Source organism: Pyrgilauda ruficollis, unplaced genomic scaffold, assembly GCF_017590135.1.
Source record: "Pyrgilauda ruficollis isolate IOZ18807 unplaced genomic scaffold, ASM1759013v1 scaffold14, whole genome shotgun sequence".
Lineage (NCBI taxonomy): Eukaryota > Metazoa > Chordata > Aves > Passeriformes > Passeridae > Pyrgilauda > Pyrgilauda ruficollis.
Genome location: NW_024512543.1, coordinates 5,254,983 through 5,264,345, shown reverse-complemented (window position 1 = coordinate 5,264,345; position 9,363 = coordinate 5,254,983). Strand labels below are relative to the sequence as shown.

At 43.0% G+C, this 9,363-nt stretch overlaps 1 protein-coding gene across 7 annotated transcripts in view; it reads right to left on the bottom strand.

The window, feature by feature from the left end:
- The window catches only part of PCNX1 (pecanex 1), an 89,765-nt gene extending 89,349 nt beyond the window's left edge, over positions 1 to 416 (bottom strand). For all 7 annotated transcript variants that reach the window (XM_041460144.1, XM_041460147.1, XM_041460148.1 and 4 more), the window contains exon 1: positions 66 to 416. In XM_041460144.1, coding sequence (XP_041316078.1) covers positions 66 to 218 — 153 coding nt within the window. In that variant the 5' untranslated portion in view covers positions 219 to 416. The remainder of the gene's footprint in view (positions 1 to 65) is intronic.
- Between the last annotated feature and the right edge of the window lie 8,947 nt (positions 417 to 9,363).

Here is a 9,363-nt window from a genome sequence, read left to right as displayed (position 1 = left end):
CCTCCCCCCACTCCGGGCCCCGCAAGGGCCGGCCGACCACCGGCACAGGCCGGGGCTGCGCTCACCATGTACAGGGTGAAGGGGAAGCCGAGCAGGAAGAGCCACAGGTAGAGGTGCAGCGCGTTGACCCCCGCGCCCTGGTGCGGGTCCTGGTACCAGCCGCCGCTCAGCGCCGCCCACACGCCCTGGCGCAGGATCTGCAGCACCTGGGAGCCCATGGCGGCCCCGCTCCGCCGCGCCGGCCCCGCTCTATCCGCCCTGCGAGCCCGGGCAGAGCCGCGCACCGCCCGCGCTCCGCGACAGCCGCAACCGCCGCCGTCGCCGCCCCAGCAACGCCGCCGCCATCTTATGTCCGGGCCCGGGCCGCCCGCCCGCCCCCGCGCCGCCGACGGACCGGCGGCCCTTGCGGCAGGGGACGCGCGCCGCCACCGCCGGGGGGGCAGCGCTGCGCCTGCGCGCGGCCGACCCGCAGCCCCGCCCCCGCCTGCCCGCACAGCTCCCCCTGGCGGCCCGGCTCGGCCCCGCGCGGAGGTGCCGCCCCCAGCGGCCCGCGGGGTCCCGCCGTGTGCGGCTCTGTGGGGCGCGGAGACAGCCCTCGGAAAGGGCTTGTTCGGTTAGGTTAGAAAACACCCCGGCATCGTCGAGTCCAAGCTATGACCAAACACCGTCGCATCAACCACACCACGGCACTACCACATCCATTCTTTCTTTGAAAGCCTCTAGGCGCAGTGACTCCACCACGGCCCTGGGCACCCCATTCCAATGTCTAATTGTCCTGTCTGTGAAGAAACTCTTCCTGGTGCCCAAGCTGTACCTAAATGCTGCAGGCATTGGTGCAGAGGCACTCCAGCTGGGCTACCGTGACTCGGGCATGCCATCTCTGGGCTCACCCCTAGAGAGCCTGGTCCAAGGTCCTTTTCCCTGATCCCAGGCCCTGACTCCTAGCAAAGTGCTGCATCCTCTCCTGGCAGCAGGGCAGGAAGAAATTTGTCCAGCATGCACCTTAAAGGCTCCAAACCTACAGCAAGACAATAACCTCACCATTTCTTGAGCTGCCCCCACCCCCCATTTACTCTCAATACATAGTGTCACCAAACTCCTGGCGTGCATGTCTCCACCACAGGATTTGTTGTAGGTTGCAGCACTTGAAAAGACAGAACCATTAGGGTTTACAGAGAGAAAACAACACAGCAGGCCATGGGTGCACCACAAATCTCTCACAGATTTAAATTTTGACTTCCATATTCACCTATTTTTATAGGTCATCAGCTCTCATCAAGTGCTGGCTTTTCAAGCTTTCCCCTTAGACATTCACATCCCAAAAGTCACATGTTAATTAGAAAGGGACAGATTAGGGAGGGAGTTCAGACAGTGCTCTCTAGAAGGGACAAGAGTCCTGTTCCTACAAATGCTATGGGCTCCAAAGGTGATGAGGGGACTGGAGCATCTGCCAAGGAAAGGTTGAGGGAAATGGTCATGTTCAGCCTCAAGAAGAGATGACTGAGAGGGGACTTCATCATTGTCCATAAGTACCTGAAGGGAAAGTGTCAGAGAAAAGACCCAGGCTCTTCTGAGGTACCAAGCAATAGGACAAGAGGCAACAGGCAGCAGTGTGCAGGAAGTTCCAGTGGAACACAAGGAACAACTTCTTTACTGTGCAGGTCACCACACACTGGAGCACATTGTCCAGAGAGGTTGCAGAGGCTCCCTGATAGGTGATATTCAAGATATGTATCCTCGACCACGTGCTCTAGGAGGTCCCTGACTGAGCAGGGAGGTTGGACCAGATGACCCACTATGGGTCTCTTCCAACCTGACCCCTTCTGTGACTCTGGGTCTCTACCTCAGAAAAACTGCAGGAGTGAAATAACCCAAGCACTCAGCCATGACTCATGATGAGCATGCATTTGGGCTGGTATTTTCAAGAGGCTGCATTAATTCCTCACTCTCCACTGTCTCCCTGACAGTTAGTGAGCCAATGGCAGCATTTGGCTATTCTTGGAAAACCAGAAGTTACTGACTCAAAGCAAATGTATTTCATCTATTTTTTGTTTCCCCAGTGAGAAAGTAGGGAGAAGGGATGGACACAAGGTCTCAAACACCATGGCTTTCTCCCCAGTATAAAAATATAAACCTTTTAGGATAGTGCATTTTCAAATACAAAACTGGGAGCAGTATTTTACAAAAGAGCATTTTTTCACTCTGTCAAACAGGATTGAGATATTAAAGGAAATAAAGATGGGGGAAGGGAAAAAACCAACAGTGAAAAACTACAGAGGATTATCGTGGATGAGGAGGGGGGATTCCCTTTATCCTTTTGCATTAAAGCCAAGCATGACAAGTCTCACCAGATATAGTACACTCAGAAAAAAAAAATAAAACTGTTTCAATTGCAATATTTGCCAAAATACCATTTAAAAAATAAAATTATAAATACAGTTGTTAAAAGATGTACTTGTTAGATTGTGTTATCCATACATATACTTTGATACTGTGATGATCAGGATTAAGAAGTGTTAGTTCTTTCAGCAGCTGTTGTATCAATGTTACATAAAAGCTGTTCACCTTCACAAAGGGAGGTAAGAGGGATAACATTCATTAATAACATGTCTGAAGGCTACAGTAAATGCTTTAGAAACCTTTATGCTCCTGTTTAGGAGCCTTTGATTAAATCTAGACAGATTAGCCTCAGCATCCTAGTAATGATTCATATCAAACAGTGCCCCCATGTATAAGAGACTGAATGCTGTGGAAACTTCTAGCTGTTTCCCCAGCCTCATTCCTAGAAGTTGTTGGATCACTGGACCAGCCATGATGTTAAAAAGACTTGGGGGCATTGCGTGGTGGGGGGGAGGTGCCGGGGTGTGGAAGTTAAAAGCAAAAAACAGAGGAAACAAAACATGATTAATACGTGTGTGTGTGTATATATATATATTTGCATCAAATACAAGTAAAATGGTGGACTCAACCCTGATCCAAAACAGCATAACCTATGTTCAAATGCACATCATTATGGGAGAATCTAGTCTGCAACCAGTAAAATAAGGAGATTAACACATGTTTGAGAGGACAATTAAGATTTCATTGTTTAGCTATTTAAATAAAGATAGACTGAAAACATTAGGACACAAGGGGGGGTTTAATGTCTTCACTTTTTTTCTCCTACCATTCCCTATAATTGCAACCAAGTTAGAAAATGCTTTATCTGAATTTGAAACATCGCTATAAAGAGCAGTGATGTGTTTTATTCTCTGATGTTTTATGAGAGTTAGAAGTAAACTTATTTCCAAGGGTGAGAGAAAGCAGAAAGTTATTCCACAATAATATTTGCTAGCCTAGCTTCACTGTAAGATAGCTAATTTTCTTATAAAGCCTATCAGGAAGCTGTTCTAGGTTAACTTTTAATTACAGTAGAGTGGTTTTTAGCAACTACAGGACTCAACATATTGCCACAACATCAGCAGCTGATGGCAACCTGACTGCTATTTGCACAGGTTTTAAACAAACTTCTAAGCATGAACCAGATCCTCTCACAGACCCCATTTCTAGAAGTCACAGCAGATTCAGCCTTGCACATTAAGGGATTGCTATGAAATTACTTCACAAAACCCAACGCTATATATTAATCCTGACTCCCAATTAGAATACAACCTTTAGAAACAACATGCAAAATACACCTGATCTTTAGTGTTTTAGGACAGACCAGAAATTTAGTAGTAGGAAGATCCCATAGTAGGAGACATCCTCTCCATACTGTGCTGGCAAGCTTGCCACAGGCACTGCATGGAGCAGCCCCAGCTATATAACAGGCTACTCTCCACACCCACCTTTACTGCAGAGAGCCACACCACCAATCACACTCCCAGATCCACCTGTGCTTTCAGGCTACACCCTTCCCAGTGCCTTGTAGGGAGGGCCAAACTATTCCCTCTCAGTATGGGAGGACATAGTTTTTATGTCACAATAGAAGAAAGGGGGGAAAAGGTTTAGGTTTAGTTTGGCTTTTTTGGTTTGGTTGTTTTTTGGGTGGTTTTTTGTTTTTGTGGTTTTTTTTGTTTTGTTTTGTTTTTGGTTTTTTTTTTTTGTTTGTTTGTTTGTTTGTAACTCTTCATATTACCTCACAGTGCTACTGAGGAGATGATACTGGTGCTACTGGGTGGAGGATGCTAATTGTTCATCTGTAAACAGCTGAAATGTGGAGTCTACAGTCCCATTAATCCTGCCCTTGCAGTTCATCTCAGCTGCCTGCTGCACTTTTTGAGTATGCAAGCTCTATCCGTGCACTGTCTGAGCCCTTTGCTTTTCTCAAGACAAAATAAGAACACCAAAGCGAGAGTCTTTCCCAATAAGAGCACTTACATAAGTTTCTTATTATCAGGGAGTGCTGAAAGGGGAAAACTGTTTAAAATAGAGCCACATAGACAAAGAAGTCCCGTGACAGCTAATAAAAACAAATTCTTACCAACATGTTGATAGCAGCTTTCTGTAAGTTGCCACTCAAACAATAGTATCTTCAATTCCGTTCCTTTTATTTAATGTTAGAATTTGTATTTATGCATCTTTCTGCTCCACACTTTTAACAGCTAAGTAGGCCACAGTCTCCCTTATCCTAACTTCTTGTAGCTGCTCCAGCATGGTTGAAAAATCAACCAGAATGGCTTAATAGTCCCATAGCTGGAGAAAGAGTGGAGTTTTAACATGGATTTTCCTCCTAAAAATAGCTCTGTCAGTGCTTCTTACAAGAAAATTGTAAGGGCATCATGCACTTTTGCATTAAAGGACCTAATTGTGTGAATGTGTCCATACAGAAATCACAAGAAGCATGATCAATGTCCTACTGACCGTGAGGTCTCTCTGAAAAAGAAGAATTTGCTAGCATTGCTGGTACATGAATTGCCTAAAAATGCCATGGAGATGAAACATAATAAACAAGGCTAAAATTAGGATATGCAAACACTCAGCTGACAGTATTTTAGCAGCATTTATACCACATTCTTTAAAGTACAGCAGAGTGGTGCCTCACTGTAAGAGATTTCTACCAAACAATGATTCATGACGTCACTGGGATAAATTGCAATTGAAGATCTTTGCAGTTAAAACTCTCTGTCTGAAGTACAAATCTCCCATAGTATGATAATGAGCACCCAAGAGCATCTTCTCAGTTTTGAAGGGTTTTCTCTCTGTTATGGTTCATCTTAGCCATTTTTCTAAGAAAGTTCAGCCTTTTGTATTGTCAGTCCCTGCCTAGGAAACAGTTCTTGTTTAAAGTACACTGCCAGAGGCAGAATTACAACATATATTAAATGCCTATCAATTTCAGGGTACTGAAAAAAGGCAAAAATTAGGAACTCTGAGGAGGAAATGTGGGCAGAATTTTGAGAAGAGTGTGAAGACACCTGGCTTGTCAACAGGGAGCTGTGGAAATCTGTGGAATAACTAGTGGCACTGCAAGGTGAGAGTATGGAAGTGAATATAAGTCACAATTTCATGTAATTGCATTTCTTACAAGGATTTGCCTGGGAAAATTAGTTGAGAGGTCCTGCAAGTCTTAGCAGTTTCCCTAGAATTTTCTTGGATTTTAAGTTCATTTTGAATAATTAGAAAAGTAACTTCATATTTCTGTCTGACTTCAACTCCTTTGCTAAGTGTGTATGTAAGACTCCTCACTGAATACAGCCTTGTCTGAAGTGGAACATGGCAGTGACTGTGTGCTTTAGTAGGAGGTGTGAAGAATAATTTTGACATTCAAGACTATTGGAAACAGTATGTAATTCATTGCCTTGCGATGGAATGTGGCCATAGTTAACAACTTGAATTTGAGAAAAGAACTGCAGAATCTCAGTTTTAAATCCCTTTTGGAAGGTAGCATCTCTAGTCATACAGTGTTTCAGTGCCAATACAGGTTGATCGTGGAAGAAGTGGTGCTATTTTTTAAACAACAAGGTTTAAATTCCCAGAGATGTTGCATGATTTATATTGGCAAGAAATCTCAGCTGCCTCACAAGATCTGCCCATTCCTGTACTCTTCTTTCTGTTCTCTGGAGGTCTCCCAGGAAAATTCTGAGCAGGTCAGACCTGCTTAGTGTAGAAGAACAGATTAAATCATGCCCTGAGGTGTTGTGAATACTCTTTTGTATTTGCTTGAATTGGCAGTGCCTGGAGGTATAGTTGACAGATTCAGGAAAATTATTAATCCGGGGGGTGCCCCAAAACACTGCCACTTTATGGCAGAACTAAAATTACTTTCATTGCAGCGACCCTTTAATAAGCTATTTAGAAAGAAAATCCATATGAGCTACCCAGTGAGTAACATTTGCTGTCCTAGACAATTGTTTCTTCTTCCCTAGGCCATGTTTTCTCTGAGCATGAGCTGAAGAAAGCCATCATCCTACAGCTGCATTGCTTCATGAACAAAATTAAATCGAGCATAAGTACAGCAGAATGATGGAAGCCTGAAGGAGGTGTGATGAGAGCTTTCTTAGAGAGGACATGCAGCCTCTAAAGAAAGGGCCTTTGGAGGACACTTGGAGATGGCACAAGTGTTCATCAAGGAAACAGCAGCAACAAAGCTCTTCTCCTTCTTGTGCTGGGTGAATATATTTGTTACAGCCATTCAATGGGCAACTGGTTTTGGCCGACCTCCAAAAACAGCTTTCCATGTTAAACTGATGTGGGAGGAAGCTCTTAGTGCAAAAGAAACCCATAGCTGTAGAGAAACACCTGTACACGTTCGACTTGTCCCTCCTTGCAGGCTCTGCCTCAGCCAGCTCTCTGCTGTAACCCAGCAAGGCAATCCCTGTGAACAAACAGCACATGTACCTGCGTATAGACCCGTGTGCTCATGCGCAGGTGTAGGTACACCACAGGTTCTGAGACGGCCTAATTTTTCATGCAAATCTTCTTTCAGCTGCATGAGTCTTCAGCCTCTTCTCACATCAGACTGGGTTTCACTTTTCATATTTATCCTTGTGTCCATGAGGTCAGACATAAGAATTCTTTGCCACACAAGTAAAGCCTGATGATACTCATCATGAGCAGTGTCACGGTAGCACCAGATTGATTAGAGAACTATGTGCAGCCAAGAAAAGTGGACTTAGAAATAGATGAACTCTTTGCAATTCAAAGTTATCTGTTAAGTGGTACTGATACTAATGCATGTTGGATATATTTCTTTAATCTGAATGAAAGCAACCTGCAAAGAACGTGTTGTTAATTGCTTTGTACAGACGTTAAAACTGTTACAAATAGAGTAATCTGCTCTGGGTCATGATGTAAATCATAGGCAAATCCAGCAGATAGATCTCCTCATCCATTAAACAGAGTTAGGTTTTACATGAACATAACATCTGCACGAACTGTCACAGCTTCTGCAGAGTCAGTGATAGACAAGTGAGTTTTCTCTTGGTTTAGAGACAAGGCAGTGGGACGAACGTAAGGCTATTCTTTCCCCTATACTTATTAATCCCATAAAAGTGTTCTCAAGCTCGTATCAGGAGCAGATAATGACCAGCACAGAAGTGGTGAAGTTCACAGGTCAGAGAATTGCAGGTGGCTGAATTCCAGCTCTCAGCCACTCTAAAGGGCTTTCTACAAACATTGCTCATTTGTCCATCCCTTCTGTAGAAAAACCCACAGGATACTCTCTGAGAAGGTGAAAACCTTTGAAGAGTTTCTTCCTGATCTTTTGCTTAGAAATGAGAGAATTTACCCATCATGGAACACCCTGTAAATCCCTTATGGCAGATCCTTGGGAATTCTCAGGCATCCAGAGATGCTTGTATTTCCCAACACCACTTGCATGGGTGCCTTGTGCAGCTGCTGTGTTCTTCACTCCAGAACACTGTCCATATTAATAGCACTAGTCCTGGAGCATTCTTTATTGGTCTACAGCATGGAAAGATATATTCAATCCTTTGGGAAATGTTTGATGGATTAAGCAGTGAAAAATGATCAGGGAGAAAACTATTAGAAAGCAAACGAATTAGTTGTAGGTGTAGGATGCTGATGATAGTTGTATATTTCTGACCACATCTGCCAGGGAAACATACAACCTTCAGTTTTTCATAGGCCTTTCCAGAACAGTGGTGACTGCAAAATGGTCTGGAAACACTTCTCTGGAGATAAACAATGGAAATGATCTAACATTAAAAATAACTCTAAAAAAAATCAGAAACTGCTTTGAAACAAAGGAAGGGCGGAGTAAGCAACCCTTTTGGAGAGACTTATACTCTGTTTTGTGCTGCTTTCAGAACCCAGAAATATCAATGAAGGTTGTGTCAGAAATCTGTAAGCCATATGCCTATAGCTGTTACATACAGTGTTCTAAATATTATAGAAATCAGGGCTCTTGTTACAGCATCCCTATTACAACCCATTACAAAATTTACAGCAGCTAAAATTAGTTTTGAGTAATTTATCTTTTTGCCATTGTTTCAGCATGTGCTGTGACATGAAAAGAGGAAGTTTTGTTACAAAAAATATTTTAACCACAAAAATATATTTTGCAGTAGAACAAGTGTTCCAAAGATTTAATTCACTATTGAGCATTACATAAATCATAGGAAAAGCAGTTTCACTGTGGTAACAAGAGAATTAAGTACAGGTAGCTAAGTAATTTGACTCTTGGGCTGCATTTTGAATTTTTTCACAGTTCGCTTGTAGCAATACAACAAAATACTTTCTTGTAAATCTTTAAATGACATATGATGGAAAACAAGTAAAACATTTTAAAATTTTTTAAAATCAAATCTTCAGGTGTAATTTTGAAAGCTCTAGATTGAAAAGCATCTTTAATCACAACTATTACTTCTACTGACATCAGGAAAACTGTGCATATCTCTGCTTTTCTTTTAATGCAGAAAGTGCCTAGGATCTGAATCTTACAAGTAAAGAGTTTGGAACTTATAATTATCCAGTTTTTCACTGGCCTCCCTTCTGCCTAACTTCTTAGAACTGATCTAAACAACACATACTTTCTCAAAAATACTTCTGTGTGACTGGCAGGCCTGGTAGGAGCTTCTGTCAGATGCTATTCTCACTAGCTAATTTCATCTCCTGGTTCTGTGTACCTCATCATATCACAAATTTTGAGACAAGTGATTAAATTGTCAGATTTGCTCATAAATACAACAGAGAAATTATAAGGACTGAGTTTAATGGAGTGATGGATGAATATGTGCTCCAGGCTAGAAACGTTTAGAAGGAAGGGGACTGATGTCTCCAGAAAATCCATCAAATTCAATTAGCTAGAATAACCTTCAAAGAAATTCAGTAGGAAGTGGCTGCACACTCTGCATGTGTAGCCTTGTGTAGTCTCAGGAAAAGGAGAGATTTCATTACTGAAATCTTGTCTTTTATAGTAAC